A 19,180-nucleotide genomic window follows, 5' to 3' on the forward strand; every position below is an offset into this window, starting at 1 on the left:
TTGACAAAAGCCCTCTTCACACAAAATGCTTCAGTGCTGAATTAGCACATGCACATTTTGTATGAAGACTAAACTCATCATGAGAAGCGAGAACATTTCTGATGGCTGCAGCTCCCAAGGGGTAAGACACAGGACCTACTAATAGAGCAATCTGCTGTTCTCAAGTGTTCCCTTGATGTGGTAAATCCCATCTGGCACACAAGAATATTAAGTGACACGTGAAACTGAGGAAAGAACAGCCTTTTGTCACATCAAACATGAATATGGGAAATTGACCCGAGACCCCACACATAATGCAGGTTAAAGTGCCTAATGCTGATCATTAAGGAAGACCGATATACATTCTTTAAAAATAACAAAACGACAAAAACCTTTGCAGGTTAGCATTTCACTCTCCATGTTGCTATTTAATGTTTAGTGTTCTTTCAAAGGAAGCAGCTACTGCAAACAGCAGGTGATATTTAGCATTTCTGGTGATTTTACTTTTTGTGTTTCTTATTTCCAGTCATAACAAAATAATTGTCATCCTGTTTACTCTTCAGTGTGGCATCCTTTAGCCCACCAGATGTCCCCTTAGCAGTTACAGTTGCAACCTTTCCTTTTAAAAGAGGATTCTTAACAGTTGGATTGAGGATTTTATCATTCTTCCGGGATGCCTTAACCAGTGATTGACTTTTTGTAGCAGCTTGCATTGCTTTTTGAGGGGGTTCAGCTGCAGTTGATGTTTGGGGAAGACGAACAACAGACAGTGGAGTACGCTCAGGATGTACCTGAATTCGTACCTTGCTACTTTGGACAAGTGTGCTCTTGGCAGGAGAATGCTTATTAACAGATGAAGAAGCATTTTTACTTCTTGATCCTAAGGTAGATGCCAGCTGGGATGATTTACCTGTTGTATGAGAAGATGTAGAACCCAGCTGCTTTGTACTAGCAGTTTTGCTATTTTTGGCCTGGCTGGTTTCTGGCATGCCTCTACATGAATGGGAAAGTTTTGGTAAAGTTTGGGTTGTAGTTTTCGGAACTGTTTTTGTTGGTATTATAGAAGACTGTTGGGAGTTTGTTTGTTTAGAACCATGTAAATTTCTGTTGGTTGGCCTTGTAGATTTTACTGAAGTTTTTGAAAGAGGCTTAGATTTGGCTGTGGCATTGACAGCTCTGCTGTTAGCATGACATTTTTCATTTTCCAAAGCCACTCTTTTACTTGTTCCAGGTAGCTCAGAAAGGTCACTTGTTGAAGTAAAAATGGAAGGATGTGGCATGAGTGGAGAATTACGGGAACGTTCAACTTTGACTGGTGACAAGATACGTTTCTGAAGAGATTCTGAAGATGTTACAGCAGTTCTAACACGGACTGATGAAGAAACTTTATTTACAGGTTGTACACATTTTGAAGTAGGTGTTGTTTTCTGAGGAGATATTTTTTTTGAAGCAGCTACTACAGATTTAGCAGTTGAGTGGCTGTTACTTACTGAAGGGTCTTTTGATTTGGGATGTCCTGAAGCAAATTGGCTTCTAGGTGGTGTGTGTGTTCTTGCTTTTACAGAAGAAAGTGCAGGTGATTGTGGAAACTTAGCCACTGCCTGCTTTGTTTTAGCTGCATGAGAAGTCTTTGGAGCCAAAGCAGGAGTAGATGGCTTTGAATTTTGTTTTGGATATGTATCAACAGCAGACATGGGGTTCATGAGTGGAGGCGGTGGTGCTTTAACAGATGAACTGGGAACTGTCTCATTGGATGTACCTTTTTGAAATGCCAAAATCTTTTGTTCTAATGTTGCAAACTGCAGCACTCGGCAAGGATCATACTTTAGCAGGAAACCTTGGAGGGTATCCCAGCCTCCACCAACACGTACCATCACATGCTTGCCATGTAACATCTAGTAGAAAAGGGGAGAAAAATAGTAGTTATCAGTTTTTAACTAAACAGACTTAAACAATAAACCACAGGAAGTATTCGAAGGCTCTTCCATCAATTCAAAGCTCTTGAGACCTTTTGATAGTTGCCATTTTTAAACTCTCCTCAGAAGCTACCAAAATATTTTCCGCTATCCCTGAAGACACTGGCTATTCTAAAAAAAATACTTATAAATGTAGACCAAGAAAGGGACAGAAATGCAAGCTGCCAACTACTACAGCTGCTGATCAAGAGAATTATTACTAAGATTCTCTGACATCAAAGATACAAGGACAGCTTTCCAATCAAGGAATGAACCTGGAAGATGACATCACCAGGATGATGGAAATATATAACTAGCATCAAGATCTGTAGCTATTAGCCAAGCCTAATTTATTCTAAGTGATAGAATAAAAGAACATTTTGCAAAATTGCACTTACTCGTATGAAGAGTATTTTATCACCCAATCGATACCGTCCTTCAGATAAGTACTCAATTGAAAACCTATGTGAGCAGCTGCAAGGAGGATCTTCAGCAATGTGCTTAACCTATGTTGTATAAAGAGTTTATGTTAATTTCATCATTTCATTTCCTAAAAATAAGTCTGAATGTGAACTTCCCAAATTGCATCACAGAAAGCCAAAGAAATACCAATTTTGGTATGAAGATCTCTTCCCTTTTTCTCAAAACTCTCAAGATAATGAGCTGTTACATTTGCAGAGGAAACAGAGAGTGTTTCAGTGGTTTCCAATATGGTTATATTTGTAACAGCCTGCATTTCTTAATTCTGCACTGTGATCTAATTTCCCTGGGCTTGAGTTGTGGCTTACAATTGGAATTGTCAAGTCCGATTCCACAGATACTGGTCTATTTTTTTGGTTTATTACCAAACATTAACCCAGTTCAGATGCAGAGGGAAACTCTGGCTTAACACAACTCAAAATCTTTGCACTGAAGCTAGAGTGCAATGGGGGGAAAGGAAAGGTATAGAAGGAGCACTGGTCTCCATTACTCATTTACTCGTGATTTGCGAAGTCTGCAAAGCTTGCCCAAACTATGCTAATACCTCTGGCTATTATGGCAGAAATTGAAGTGGATAAAACATAGCAACAGTTTTTATAGCCAGGCACCTATGCATTCTGAGAGGGAGTCTGGAATTCAAAATTAGGCCAAGACACCTAGTGTGCCAAAGACTGTTACAGCCATCACATGTCAGTACAACACAGGCAGAAACTGTCATGCTGAGCATCAGTCATAATTATTTCCACAGGGAGAACTGTGGTAACATTTAACATGTGTCTGTGTCTTAGCACAAACTGAACTAAAGCAAATCTGGAACACCTGACTGGCATCAGTGAGATCACACAGATGACGAACATGCTCAAGAGAATATAGAAAACATGGGTAAACCAGCAGACGTCTAGTTAGTACGCAGATAATGATCACATTTTTAAGTCATGGGATTCTCTGTGACAAGACTATCATGATGGCCACCAATCTGGATGTTTTGAAAAGAGGATTAAAGACATTCATGGAAGAAAAGGCTATCAGTGGCTACTAGTCATGCGACATGCTGATTTCAGTATCAGAACAACACTTGCTGGGAAACAAGAGCAGCAGGAGGAGATTATACTCATGTCCTACTTATGGGCATCTGGCTGGCCACTCTGTGAACAGAATGCTGGACTAGGTGGGCTTCCAGCACAGCTCTTCTGATGTTCCTAATCATATTGAATCTTCATAAGGAAAATATAGCCCCTACTTACTGCTTCATGTAATTCCCCATGTTGACAGCACGGTTTGGAGGTGATGACAGGGGCTACAGCATCGGAAGACATCAACAAGGTCTCTTCTAATTCAATTTCCTTTTCCAGTTTTACTAACACAGGTGGTTCAACCCCATATCTAGAAAAGTAAAAGGGGTGAAGGGAAGAAGACATTATATTTGGGTTAAATAAAATTCTGAAATAAGGAAGGCAAAACAGTGTGAGTATAGCTACTCTATGTATATATAGCAGGCTGGGGCATATCTAGAACAACAACTGACCACCTAAGAACCTCAGCTTTGCAGACAAAGTCTGAAAATGTGCAGGGGGTGCTCACTGATGGTCAGTCCTGTAACCTGCACAACCATTTTAGCTTTTGGGAGGAATCCTACTCTTATGCACTCATGACCTAGGGCACAAGTGGAAGTTATGCAACAGTCCCTCAGCGTGCCAGGTCAAAAGCTTTCTATTTTCCCAATATTTTAATAGTTAGATTTTTATCTTAATCTTGTACTGTAGCTTTTACAGATTTAGCTGTGGCAGTAGAAGGTGGATTATTGTATTATTGTTGCATTGTATTACTTCATTTATAAATGCTATTGTTGTGATTTGTGATTTTATTATGTGTGCTTGATATGAATTATTGATTCTGTACACCGCCCAGGAAGACTTTGAGCTGATGGGTGGTGTAGAAATTTAAATAAATACATAAAATAAAAAACTTTTGTAACTGAGGAGAGAAGAGGAATCTAGATATGTACAAGATCTGGCATCCCCTATGTTTCTATGGGATGTCAGATGTCAAAGACATTTGTGATGTCTCCTGTGTCAGGTGCCAGTTTTTCAAAAACAGAAGCTCTGCTGCCCTTCCATGGTCTAAACAAGTCTAATGGCAAGACTAATTCTGCCATTTTAGTTGATGGTACCCAATTCAGTAAGGCAACATTGTCCCTTACAGTCTTGGCTTGTTGGCTTGACCATTCTACATGAAATTCTGGTGGTTTTTCCCTCCTTGAGTGTTGAGAAGGCACAAGGGGCCTGTCAGAGGAATCCTGTGGCAGACAGAGAGAAGCACCCATGGTGTTGGTGCCATGGATTCCTATCTCTGCTGGCTTATAAATGGCCACAGGCAGATGCTGGGAAATTTTTTCACATTTTCACCGTTGACAACAATGTAGGGAGAATAACTGTCCATTTCCAAGTCTGACATTGTTTCTGTGCTGTCTCAGGGGCACACTGAGGGAATGGGGCAGCTTAGAATCCTATGAATCCTTGGCCTCTGCTTCTCCCATCCCACCCCATGCCAGGCCCCACTAGCATGGGGCTGCTATGCAGCAGCAACACTGGGAGAGAGCTTCAAGTAATGGACCTCCACCTGTAGAGACGGAGGTTTGCCCATGCAGAGGGAAGTCCTCAACATGGCATGCCTTCCCAGGGCCCATAGGCTTGCAGCCTGAATCTCTGAAGAAAATCTCAAGGAGCCTTCTAAATGCTCAGTATGCATTTAAAACTTTTAGAGAGAATGCTGCAATGAATACACACCTTGATACAATGCGTCCAATTTCCAGTAGGCAAAGGTACACTTGTCTTGGATCCTTGTGCAAAACTGTAAGGAAATTTAAAAGGTTAAGAAAAAAGGAGGCCCTTTGATGCTGCAATCTCAGCAGACCCTCTGAGGTCAATGGAACTTGCCCAATTTAAATGAATTTGGGTTGGCAGGCAATGAACAGGATTTAAAATTTTGTAGAGTTCCAATGCAAGACATGAAATTCTGCACTAATAAGATCTGGGCCATACTTTTCATTGTTGGGAAGTGCACCTTATATCAAACCCTGCTTGCATACAGACAGCAAAAGATTTGTATGGCAGCTACCTTCAGGGTGGAAGTCCACAGATCAGTTCAGAGAAAAAGGATGAAACCCACCCATGTTTTGTGATTTTGCTCCAACCTCTGATGAAGAGTCCTTCTGCAAGAATCACACCCATACACACTACCCTGTGCAATTAAATGTGCAGACCATGTTAGAATATTTAAGCCTAGGGGGACATCAGAGATGTGGTGGGTGGTCCTTTATCTTTCTCCCACACTTTGTGTTTTGCACAAAATTGCTTACAGCAACTATATTATCTCCCAAGTATTTTCGAGCCCTCCTAGTCAAATTCCAATATTCACTATACAGCACGAATAAGATCCTGCATTGTTCAAATGCAAAGGAGATGCGCAGAGAGGCAGAAATCTGTGCCCACACATGGGAATCCACCATCCAAGCACAAAACCATTCCTTATTTTCCCCATCCAAAAATGCTTGCAAAAGGGCAGTGCAGGCTAAGAGGCATTCAAGCCCCTCTGATTAGGCTCTTCGCCATGAATACACAAAGCAAGCATTTATGCTGCTAAGCCAGCAACTCTAAGTTGTCAGCAGCCTTCTAAATCATCCAAGCTATGTACATAAGAAAAGATGGCATATTTCACAAGCTGACTGATCAATTCCATGGTGGTGGGGACGAGGGGCAGATTCCAATTATGACTTTTGCCAGTTCTATTAAAGAGGAAGGAAGGTTTAGAAGTCATTTAGGGATGGTGGGACTTTGCAACATATAAATCATTGGTCATTGCCAATTAAGCTGCAATCATTGGTCATTGCCAATTAAAGATGGATGAAGGAAATATTACAGAAACCCTGTGCTTTTAAACCTGAAGTTTTCTTGTTAGGCATTATACTGGAAGACGTCAACAGACAGGAAATGTACTTGATGTTGCACTTAATCACAGCGGTGAGGATTGCATTTGCTCAATATTGGAAAAATGAGGAGCTACCCACCGATCTTGTAAGAAAGATCTTGGACTGCGCAGAAATGGATAGATTGACTTTATCATTGAAGGAGAAAGAGGATACTGGCTTCTATCGAACCTGGGACTCTTTCTATAATCGGCTGGAGAAATGGGATTTGGCATAATTTGAATTTGATTTTAGAATGTTTAAAAAATGTCTCTCTCTCTCTCTCTCTCTCTCTCTCTCTCTCTCTCTCTCTTTCTCTCTCTCTCTCTCTATATACACACACACACACACACACACATATATATATGTAGTAGGGGGTTGACCCAGTGAATCCGATGTATGTGATATTTGATGTTTTTATTAGTGTTAGTTTAAAACTTTTAATTATATATATATATATATATATATATATATATATATATATATATATTTATTATATTTCTATGCCGCCCCGTGGTTAAAGCAAGGGGTGGCATAGAAATATATATAAGCTAGTGTTCCAACAAGTACAAGTATTGCACAACAACTTAAGTAGTACTTTTCATACAGGGCTGGGACTTACACAGGTGTGCATCTATTTAAAAAACAGGATGTTGAAACCTTAATTAGCAATACAATCTTGAGTTATTTTTCTTAACGAGCATTCAGAGATTTTGCTCCATCTGGAAAAACCTGGTCTGCAGCTGGAACACTGGAGGCAGGTAGTTCAATCCTCCAGGTGCAAAGCCAGAACATAATCTATTTAAGTTGACATGGTATAAACTGCCAAAGTGCTTAGAAAGTTTTTTCCTGAAATGGTTAGACAGTTTCTGTTTTCTTAGCCACCTAGTTAGAAAGGAAAAATGCAGGGGAAAAGCAGCTAAGATTCATACTTCCAATCCAAAACAGTAATTACTAACAAAAGATTGTTACCAGTGCAGTTCCAAAGCCCTTAACTTTGCTGCCTAATTTAACAGTCATGCAGGCATGACTTCAGGTGCTTTATGCAGAAAATGAAACAGAATCGGAAGGATCCTAGCTGCCATTTAGGGCATTCTGCCTTTGGGGAGGGGGTCCATCAATTCATTGCATCCAGTTACTGAAAGGTACAGTGCACAGATCTATCAGGAGAACGGGCAGAGTTTGCATGAGAAGAAAACCTGGCACACATGCCTAATGTTTTTTCCTGCCTACCACAATCAGGAGAATGGAAGGCTCCCATCCATACATGCACAAACTTCTAGCATGCTTTCCACCAGCTCTTCATTACCAAGAATACCATTCATCAGCAGAAGTTAATAGGACATTGATCATGTGGATTAACACATACCCAGAAGGCTGAAGCAAGTGGCCTGTTCTCTACAGCACATACCTCTAGGAGTCAGAACAGAGACTGTGAAGCATCTATGGGAAGCTTAAATCTGGGTCAGGAAGATTCTACTTGAACAAATAGGTATTACAGTTCACATTGCTATCCCCTTCCCTCCTTTTTCTTTGTGTCACAGTCTGATCCTGTATTCAGCAACCCTACCAATACACTAGACATGGTACTGATGTGGTACTGACTCCAGTTCCCATGAGTCACAGCCACCTGTGCCCCATCAAATTTGGAGGGCTACAGGTCTCCTAACCCTGAGCTAATGCATGCTGGATGCTGACTACTGAGACTTCTGTCTTCTTTCTAGGCTTTGAAAAGGGAAGGTCTATGTGCAAACTTAATACCAAGGTCGGCTTAGGCAAGCTCTCCTTACCAATTGGGTCTGTTCTTGCTGCCCTGGAGTTCTGCTACCCTCACCCCACCCCCTAAAAGCTTGCAGCTTCTTCAGTCACTCAGCTCAGTTGCTCTTCCTGAACTGGCCATACTTGGTGCTGCTGCTTTGTTTTAAAGGACAGCGCCACTCCTTTCAGACTCCCCTGGGGTGCTTTTTACCATGTTGCTGCCTGAAACAGTTGAAACCTCATCTCTCTTCTTTTCTACTTGGGGTTGGAATCCCATTTCACTGAGGCTTTGCTGGTTATCTTGCATACATGCACCAAGTGAGTCTGACTGCAGTCCAGTGCATGATCTAGAGGAAAGCAGTGGGACAAAAAGAACAAGCAAACAAATGCCAGACAGGCTTAATTTGTGAAGAAATTCCCAGCTCCAAATAAAATGTTCTTAAACTCCTCAAACGTCAGATAAAACACATCCAAATTTCAAAGAGAAAGAAGTGTCTTGGAAGAAGTATCTGTTCTCAGGTGCTTCCAAGGACCCAAGGTCCTGTCAGGCGGGAGGTGGCAGAGCAGGAGCAACAATGGAAGCAATATTTACTTCTCCTTCCTCCTTTTTCAATTGTTTCCTCTATGCAAGCCTTTCAGCCTTTTCTCTCTTCATCATCAAGCAATCTAGAGCTGGCTAGCTTTGGTTAATTCCTGACTTCTGGACCTTCCTATGCCTTTGATCTGTGTGGAGTAGAGACATCAAGGCTGGGAATTTTAGACATTGGAATCTTGCATGTGGGGAAATACTTTGCACTCATGTCTGATCTTGTTTGGACTCTTATTTTTGAGATGCCTCAACTCACGATACCAAGACAGTCTAACCCAAGGACTGGACTTGACCTTTCTGAAGGTATGCATGGTGATTCCTTTTTTAGAATCCCTTCCCCTGTCTCATGTTCAGTATGGCTCAGACACTTTCCTTTTTGGAGGAGCAACGATAAGTTTTTCATTTCTTAAGGCCAAAGTGCACAGCATCCTGTAGGTTGCAGCTCAGTGGTAAAGTTGGATCAGATCTGTATCTCCATGCAAGTCAGACTTGTTTCTAGGATCCTTTCCTTTGTCACAGGAGCATCCGGAATTGGCTCCTGTCCTTCCCTTGTCCAAGCAGTAGTGGAAATCCACTCTAGTCCCTTACCTTGGTGTGGAATGTTGGAGGAATTTGGTCCCTTAGAGCTGTTCTGGCCCCATACCCTGAAGCACAACTATTTTAAGCAAAATGTCATTGGCTATATAATTTCTGAAAACTGGTCCTTTCCATGGTTGCTGTGATGAGAACTGAGAGTCCTCCTCATGAGGTTGTGCTAGTGTTTGCAGCCTTGGGAGAGGAATTCCAAGCAATCCTATATTCCATGGGATTGGCCTCTTGGATACACAAAGCCTAGAGATGTTCAATGTCAGTAACTGGGTCACACATGCATGCTTGGCAGTAGACAACCTGGTGAAGCCATCAAAGTTGCTATCATGGTGCATGGCCATGAGGTTTCAGTACTGCAGCTCACCACCTGCTGACTCAACCCAGTTTGACTGAGTGCCAGGAAAGGGTGGCATATGCATCAACACACATGGGAGAACTTGCAATATCATTCAGCACATCTGAATCCCATAAAGGCTTGACCTAATGCTGCAGCTGAAAGGCTGGAGGAGTAAACCCAACAGCTTTGGAGAAAAGTTTTCCCGCTCCATTAAACAGTATGACACAACACTCCCAATAAATTTGTCCGACTTACTTTTCAAGCTTTAAGACTCCTTGCTTCTTGAACTGTCTGAACTACCCTGGAATGTCGCCTTTTATAGCAGGGGTATGCAGTCTGTGTGGCTGGGGGACTACATTATGAATCCTGCAGCAGCCAGACTGCTCCCATGCTGCAAATGGCTGCTACTGGTGGAAGCTGTCACCAGAAAAATCCCAGCAACTCTGCTGCAAACCAGCCCACCAAAAAGCAGGCGCCTCATGTACTTTGCTTCCCACCAGAACTGCTGGATTTGCAGGGTGGTACCAATAGTGGAAAGGATTGGGTAGGCAGCATCCAACTGTCCATGGCAGGAAGGCATCCTGCATGTTGGCCAATTCTGTGCTATGCCAAATGTTCCAAAAAAACAACAACAGGAATTTTTTTCTACTTCCTAAAAAGATCAATTGGCAGTCTTGTTTCCTTTTTACTTATTGTGCTCTCTATTAAGAATGTATGAATTTTTAAACCACTGTATTTCAAACACAAGATCTCGGAGTTAGTGAAGTTATATTGCAACAAATCATTCTTACAAACATTCTCACTTTTTTAAAAAATATGCCCATTACAACCTGTATGAGAAATTAATGGTCAAGTAGCTTCATAGGGCTGGGCTAAAAAGAATCTCTGAACTCATTAGGAAAAATTACCTAAACCCTCAGATTCAAAGAGATAAGTTTCATCCACTCCAATGCATCTGCACCAATTCAGAAAGTTGGCTGTGTTATCTCTAGCGAAGAAGGACCCTGAAGGTGCATCCTTCTTACAGGGAACTTTTCTCAGAGGGAAATCCTGGAAAGAGAAAAATATTAGAGAAAACTATCTGTAACCACCAGCAGACCTGAGAGAGACATTGTTATATCATCAGAATATGATGATATACCTTATATTATACCCTATATTTACATTCAAAGAGACAAAAGGATGAAGAGCTGAACATTGTTTTGTGAGCAAATGCAAAGCACTTTAGAAGATTTCCCACGGAAAGAAAATTGCAATACAAACTAATTTCTCTTGTTTATATAATAGTAATGATGGAAATAGTTTTGACTGGCACTGTCTAGGACTCAAGAGACATTGTAATAAATAGACACACACCAAAGCCTGTTAGCCTTTAGTTGTCAGAAGCACTTCCTCAAAGAGGAAGACCCATAACTGACTGGCTTGCTACATGCTCCATTGAATCAGTGATTTCAAAGACGCTTTAAAATATCTTACCAGCAGACAAGAACAGAATATCATATGAAAAAATCAGAGCAAAGTTTTAAAGCCATACATAATGCTTCTCTAGTAATCTAAAAGTAGTGCAAGTTTGTCAGCAGACTTAACATGATTTGCTGGTACTTCTGACTAAATGAAATTCATATACTATTTTAGATCACTATGATCAGTGAGGTTTTTTCTTATCTCATTCCAAATTATCCTCTCCCTACTGTAGGACTATAATAATTAACCCTAGTAATGTTCTTGGCCTGTGCTGTACCATCCCAAATTATGATGTATAATACCCAAACACCACTTTTAATTCTCTGGCCACTTCCATAGGGCAGATCACATTTTGTCCAGTCTGATCCCACAGGTATCAGGACCTTCCAGCACAGCTCCTTGTGCAGTCTGTCTCTCAGCTAGTGCTTTCCTTCCCAGGTGTTTAGCACATGCCTTTTTCTCCTATAAAGGTCTTACCTGCCCTGAGCTTGTATCACCATAAAGCCTCCTACTTTCATAGTCCCTTGCATGCCACACATCCCGTTCCCAGCACAGACCTAAACAACCTAAATGACCTAAAACAATCACCCTTTATTCATTCATTCATTTCCAACATTATAACCTACTCTATATCCACAAGAGCATGCAAAGTGCTATCTCCCCATCCTGTTGGCATTTGCTTCTTTGGCCAGTTCATTGCATGCGGGGTACTCAGCAGCGAAAAGAGGTGTATCCCAGGGCAAGTAAGAAACTAAAGCCACCATGATATGTCCCAGTGTTCTCAAAAGCCTAGGATGCAAGCCTGCTTGTGACACCCTTGGCTTACTTCTAAGATCAGTTCCTATGAGAAGCTGAGTCATACATGCTAGCCCTAGACCTGGGGCCTAGTCCAGTCAAGGCACCACACCTTATATTTGAGGACACTTAGGAAGAAATGAAACCACCTGTATCAGATAAATGTAGTTTATTGGATACAATGATGGAATATGGGCACAGAAGATAAACAACCACAGGAAAGCTTACACTCTCCTTCTGTGTGGCTTTATTGCTTCCCTGAATAGGTCAGGGATGCCCCATGAGCCTCCAAAATTGCCTGGCCAAGCAATGCATCAAGTCTTCTCCCCAAAAGAGGGAACAAAACAGTGCCTCTTGCCGTGGATTTTATAAGGTTCTTTCCCCACATTATTTCACATTCTGTCAGTATGTACACAAGTTCTAACCACCCCCTTTCCTGGGAGATGAGGGGGTGAAGCTGCCTCAATAAGGTACACAGCTGCATTCTCACTGTAGAATGGGCCTTTATCTACAGATTGATTGGTGAAGACGCTTTCATGGCAATTGTCTTTGGTGCTCTTCCAAACAAGCTGAGGATCATAAGGTCTTAGCACAGCTTCAATAAACCATCCTGGCTTCTGGACACTGGGAAAGATCACTGCACTACATGGTAGATACTGAAGGCTAGATACTGAAGATGAAATTCAAATACTTTGGCCACCTAATGAGAAGGAAAGACTCCCTGGAGAAGAGCCTAATGCTGGGGACAATGGATGGCAAAAGAAGAAGGGGACGGCAGAGAATGAGGTGGCTAGATGGAGTCACTGAAGCAGTTGGTGTGAGCTTGAGTGGACTCCAGGGGATGGTGGGGGACAGGAAGGCCTGGAGGAATGTTGTCCATTGGGTCACGGTGGGTCGGACATGACTTTACAACTAACAATAACAACATGGTAGAGCCAAATGTCATGATGCACACAATACTTACCTTTAAAGTATTTGGATCACAACATTTTTTAACTGTGCTTTGAATGACACCAATCAACAGGCACAGCAGTACACCATTGTCAAGATCTTCCAACAGTTGTTCCGCTGTAAGTTCTATTCCTGTAAAATAACACTTCAGTTGGTTAATATATAAGCAGGAAGCAGTTGCAAAAGAACACAAGAGCCCACTGAATCAGACTAGTCTAGGCCTATCTAGTCTAGGCTTCTGTTCACACAATGAACTGTTGGATGTCCGTGGGATGGTCACAAGAAGAACACGGGTGCAATAGTCCATTCCTGCTCAAGTTCCACAGCAACTATTACTTACTTCTCTCAGCTAACAGAGGTAATATATAGCCATCATGGCTTCTGGCCATCCCCACAATGCAATTGAAGGTGCCATACTGAGGCTGTGCATAAACCTTGAGGAGGCAGAGACAGAATGGTACAATTCCTCACATTTGAAGTAGACAGTGCACAGATACCATTCATAATACGGCATATGACTGCATTTGTGCATTGAAGAGCAATTATTTGAATTACAAACTATGTTTTCGGCTATAATTGCACAATGGAAATTAGAAATTAACATTGGAATGCAATGACTGGTCTAATGAGTCAATCATTTTAGAAACAGAAGCATTTAAATGGATTGTGGCAAAGCATTATTATGTACTCCTAGCAAGAGAAGGGAGAAAGTAAGAGAGAGAATGAAGCAAGGAAATAACGTAGCCAGACTAGAAACAAGTTCTAATGTATGTCAGTATGAACCTTATTCATGGTGCTGAACAGGAGTGCTGACTTCCTTTTTCAGTCCAAGAGCCAAATGCCATTGCAGGGGAGCTCGCGGGGAAACATTCCACAGGTAAGTGCAGCCAAAGCAAAAAGGCTTGTGCAAACTGTAGCATAAGCCTTTGGCTGACAGTAACTAAGCTTTTAAGGAGATGCACTTCAGCCTTTTAGAACAGAAAAGAATTCATGCAAAAGGCAGGAAATCACCAAACAGCAGGAAGCTGGTTAGAGGTGAGATGGGAAATGGAGTGCGGTGAGCCCTAAAAGTCTGGACTGGGATCCCACATGGGCCAGGTGAGGCTTCTGGTCCCAAGGTTCAACCCTCCTGTGTTAATTGTTGAATGCCAGGTGTTAGAGTGATGATTCCTTCAAATAAGCTTCTGTGGTGACTTTACCTAACAATCCAGACAGCCAGATGGACAGATCTTCTTGCATAGGAATGAGGGTTGCCTCATGTCGGACGGATATCCACTGGTCATACAGCAAAACATCTGCTAAGCCTGGCCCATGCCTTGGAGTCAGTGGACTTCGTGGACTTAAAGGGGGATCATCCCCAAACCATACCTAAAGGGAATATCAAAAGATAAATTAAACCACTTGGCTACACTTGCATATAATCAGCGAGTTGGTAATTGATCACTATTGCTAACCATTACAAAGCCTTTCAGAACTGATACAGAAAATATTGTTGTTACATGCCATCAGCTTGCCTCTGACTTATGGTGCACCTATGAATGAATGAATGTCTTCCGAAATGTCATGTCCTTGACAGTCCTACTCACCCCTTGTAAACTCAAGGCTATGGTTTTCTGTATTATAGAATTACAGAATATGGTCTTTGTTTATAGAATTGAGGCATCTCATATCTGGTCTTCCCCTTCTGTCTTCAACTTTCCCTAGCATGATTGTCTTCTCTAGTAAGTGTTGCCTTCTCATGAAGTGACCCAAGTACAACAGCTTCACTTTAATTATTTTTGCTTCCAGAGAACACTCTGGCTTGATTTGATCTAGAGCCTACTTGCTCATCTTTCTGTTGGCCCAAGGTTTTTGAAAAGCTCTTCACCAGCACCATATTTCAATGCATTAATTTGTTTCCTGTCAGCTTTTCTCACTGTTCAGCTTTCACGCCTTTACATAGTGATCAAGAATACAATAGTGTGGATGATCTTGGCCCTAGTCTCCAGTGAAATGTCCTTATACCTCATAGTCTTTTCTAGTTCATTAATCACTGCCTTTATAAGTCCCAGCCTTCTCATTTCTTGGCTGCAGTATCCATTTGAATTGATAATTCAAGCTATGCAAATTCTTTCACAATTCCAATTTCTTCATTGTTGACATTCATGTTGTGTTGTACTTCTGCAGTCATGATTTTTGTTTCCTTCATGTTCAACAGCAGTCCTGCTTTTGCACTTTTTCCCTTTATTTCATAAGTTGTTGTTGTAATTCATTGCTGCTTTCTGTCAATATTACGGTATCTCCTGCATATCTTGCATTACTAATCCACCAGTTTTCACTTTTTCTTCCTCTGATCCCAACCCCAGCTTTCCTTATGATATGTTTCTGTGTACTGATGAAACAGATAGGAAAATAAGATACATTCTTGTCATATACCTTTGCCTATGAGAAACCATTCTGTTTCTCCATATCCTGTCCCAGCAGTAGCTTCTTGTCCACAGCACAGGATAATCAAGTGCTGAGACACACCCATTTCTTTCGGAACCATTTATAGCTTCACATGATCCCCACTATCAAAGGCATTACTATAGTCTACAGACGAAGCTTCTTCTGAAATTCTTTGCTGTGCTCCTCTAGCCAACATATGTTTGCGATATGATCTCTACTGCCTCTCCCTTTTCAGAATTCAGCTTGAATGTCAGGCATTTCTCACTCCAGACAGGGTAAATTTCTTTCTTGCAGCACCCTGAGGATCACTTTGCTTGCATGGGAAATTAGTGCAATAGTCCTACTGTTGCTGCACTCCTTAGTGTCTTCCTTCTTGAGAAGTGGAATGCATACTGAACAGTTCCATTCTATAGGCCATAACACTGTTTTCATATTTAATAGCTGGTCCTTGTAAGGATTTGAACTAATTCAGTCAGTGCAGCTTGACATATTTCTCTTTGGTACACTTTATATTCCAAATGTTATATTCCTTCTAAGTGGTTCCAAAGCAGCACCTTACTTTCTAATTCTGCAGACTCTTCCTCATAGGATTTCTCTCTGAAGGAGCTGCTTGTCTTTTCATCTCTTTTGTATAGTTCCTCCATATATTCACATTCTCTTATTATATTCCTTCTCTTTATTTCCTCCTGGTCAGATAGTATATGCCCCTGCTGGTCTTTCAGCATTCCTAATCTAAGATATTTTGTTCTCACCCAACCTTCATAATTGTGTTTTTCTGTCATTCATCTAAGGCTTTCTCCCCATTTTTTTTTTTTTTTTTGCTACAGGAACTGTCTTTCTACATTCTTCACTAATACTGTGTTTGGCACAGGGTCAATTGAGTTCAGTAATGCCAACCTGTTTTTATGTGAATGTTAAATTCCTCAAGAATGTTACTTAAATTGGATTTTGGCACCATGCTTCTGTTAGTGATCTTTTTCCGATTTTTGATCTCTACTCTGATTTTTTTATATTAACAGTTCACAGTCACTCCTATAATCTGTTTATATCTTGTTTTGACAGGCAGAATACAGCTTTTCCATAACCTACATTACATATTCTATTTGATTTCTGTATTGGCTGTCTGGCAATGCCCATCTGATCAACTGTCTTAAATTACAATATATGTGTCCAGAAATCCAGCAATCTCAGCTTTTAATGGAATTACTCTAAAAAATGTAAATTGTTTGGGTAACATATTACTGACTTTATACTCTTCCACTTCATTCCCCTCTTAACGTAGTGAGTGGGTTTGAGAGTGCCAAGAAAGCTGAGAGCAATGCTGCCAAGAGGCCAGATTCTCTCACCAGTTTTGTTTACTAGCTGGGTCACCCCAAAGACACCTATCTAAGATGCATCTCTGCTCTTCAAGGTGGATGTTATACTTCAGGAGTAACAGTCACATCAGCAGATAGTAATGGATATCTCTAATGGTGATACTGAAGGCAACACTGGCAAAGGATCTTTCACAGGCATTGGAAGTTACACTCAGGAGGACTCTGATTAGTACAGTGCAAAAGATGACAATGACACACCATTTCTTACCCTGCAGCCCTACAATAAAATAGAAGAGTAATAAGACAATAATAGTGTCACCCAAATTATTCATAATTCTTTTAGAGTGACACTTTTAACAGTTGTAGTTGCTGGTTTTCTGGATAGCATATTCAGAAAATTCAAGTTCCCATTCTCATACACACACTCACAAGTTTATGAAACGTAAGTTATGACACTTCATAGCAGTAGCATGTTAAATCAACATAGATGTACTCTCAGATTTGTGTTTGAGATGAGCAACAATATAATAAGTGTAAATATGGTTTTGATATTTCATTTTGCCTACCTGAACTGCATGCTGCATGGTGTCTCTACTTTCCTAGGAATGAAAAGGGGAGAAACTTTAATGTATTTGAATTGGAGCCCCTCCAGGATCTACAGATTTAGTGCAACAAAATAGAATGCTAAAGCATATATATGTCATCTTATATCTACAGTCAAACCATTTCATCAGGCAAAGTATAGGTGACAGCCTACAGTTCATAGGCTTCATATACTCCTCAAGGTACATATGTGAAGCCTGTTGAACGCAGTCAAAAATGTGGTCCATATGATTGCACAGCTAAGCTTTAAATTATAATAGCTAAAATGTCAAAGATTGAGAACAAGGAGCGCTGAAAAAAAGAAAGAGCTAAAAATGTAGTATTTACGGCACCACCACCAACAAATTGCCCTCAGAATGTCTGTGCCATAAGCAATATTTTCCAAATTTGACTCAATTTCTTCACATTTGTGAACATAAATTTCAAAATAAGAACATGGTGGCTTGGGACTTGATCATGCCTAATGAACTGGATCAGAATATTCTTGCCTAGACACCTGAAGATCATTCTTAAGCACTGTAGGTGATCAGACAAGTGGTTATTTACAAGATAAACATATGTGCCAGTCTTACCCAACTTAGTGCCTTCCAGCTTCACTGCACTACAACTCCCACAATCCTCAGCCAACATAGTGTGGAAAAATTGTGATGTACATAATAGTCTGGTTGAGATCATAAATCCATTACAGAAAGGGATTACAGAAAGGGATGGAGATTACTAATCCTTTAGAGAAAGGTCATCAAATGTGATGTTGGAAATAAAGTTTAAGAAATAATAAATAGCATTCATTATTAATAATGTATCCATAGCAATCTACAAATAGCATTATCTACTTTGCTCAATACCATTGTACTGTATATCATAATCTCAATCATTCCCCAACTCTGGGTTTTCAGTGTTTAGAGCAAAAGCATATTTTGGTTCTAAATTCACCTTCACATCAAGCAGCAGCATCAATATTATTCATAAAGCAGATGTCGAACTGCATCAGAGTTTTATTTGGAATCCTAAGCACAGGTAATTTGAAGGCACACATAAGAACAAATCATGTGTGTCAATGCACAAGTTCCTGACTTCTCCCTTGAATCTTAGCAACACATGTGCGATGAGTATTTCCCTTCTGCACAGAGCACAAAAAGGGCAGAGTACAGGCCATTATTAATGAATGCATTATGCTTCCCACGAGTTGGTCCCATGGAATAAATTTCCTTTAGCATAAAAAGCCCTTTGTCCTAACAATGAACTAAAGCAAGAGGGTTCATTGACTTTCTAGAAGGAAAAATATGGCTGAAGTAGCTAGCAAAGAAGATGCTCTCATTAAAATAAGGAGCCCCAAACAATCCAACAAGGGCCTTAACATGCTAACTGCCACAGAAAGAACAAAAGCCAGCCTAATTTGAGAGGCATGCTCAAAGCTCGAACAAAGTGAAATATTCAAAAAGGAATTATTAGAAGAATGTCCAACAGCTTCATTTTCCAAAAATGCCTCGTAAAATATATGTCTTAGAGGAGAAAATGTGCATTTGAAGGAAAATGTCAAGTCCTTTTGTACCAGTTCACTTGATAACATTACATCTGACCCAGAAATCTGTTGCAATACAATTATGAAATGGGCTGCAATTGGACAATTAACTCTTTGGGATTCATCTCCTCAGCATTATAGGCTGGATGCTGCATTTCAGTTCACAGATTGGAGGACATGCTCCCTCCAATGCCATCATGAGGAGAAAGTACCCATCATTGAGGAAACTAGGAAATTTTCTAGTAAAATGAGAGAAAGCACAGACGAAGGACAGGGAAGAGAAAGCACATAGACCTGTAGCTTGTTCCTATCCCCCAGACCATGGTTTGGATTATAGGCAATGTAATATCTGAATGCAGGCTTAGACTGTATAGGTGGTCTTGCAATGTGACCACCTTGTGCATGCCAACTCAGAAATTAACTGCCCTGAGTTCAGTGGAACCTATATATGA

At 40.8% G+C, this 19,180-nt stretch overlaps 1 protein-coding gene across 1 annotated transcript; it reads right to left on the reverse strand.

The window, feature by feature from the left end:
• Nucleotides 1–479: 479 nt before the first annotated feature.
• Nucleotides 480–17,187, reverse strand: GAS2L3 (growth arrest specific 2 like 3). The gene is made up of 8 exons (XM_044455556.1): nt 17,170–17,187; nt 14,060–14,228; nt 12,874–12,992; nt 10,559–10,700; nt 5,201–5,264; nt 3,659–3,797; nt 2,333–2,440; nt 480–1,874 (listed from the first exon to the last, which is right to left on the reverse strand). The coding sequence occupies exons 1-8, from the start codon at nt 17,185–17,187 to the stop codon at nt 480–482; spliced, it is 2,154 nt and encodes a 717-aa protein (XP_044311491.1).
• Between the last annotated feature and the right edge of the window lie 1,993 nt (nt 17,188–19,180).

This window comes from Varanus komodoensis, unplaced genomic scaffold, assembly GCF_004798865.1.
Source record: "Varanus komodoensis strain SLA01 unplaced genomic scaffold, ASM479886v1 scaffold8, whole genome shotgun sequence".
NCBI lineage: Eukaryota > Metazoa > Chordata > Lepidosauria > Squamata > Varanidae > Varanus > Varanus komodoensis.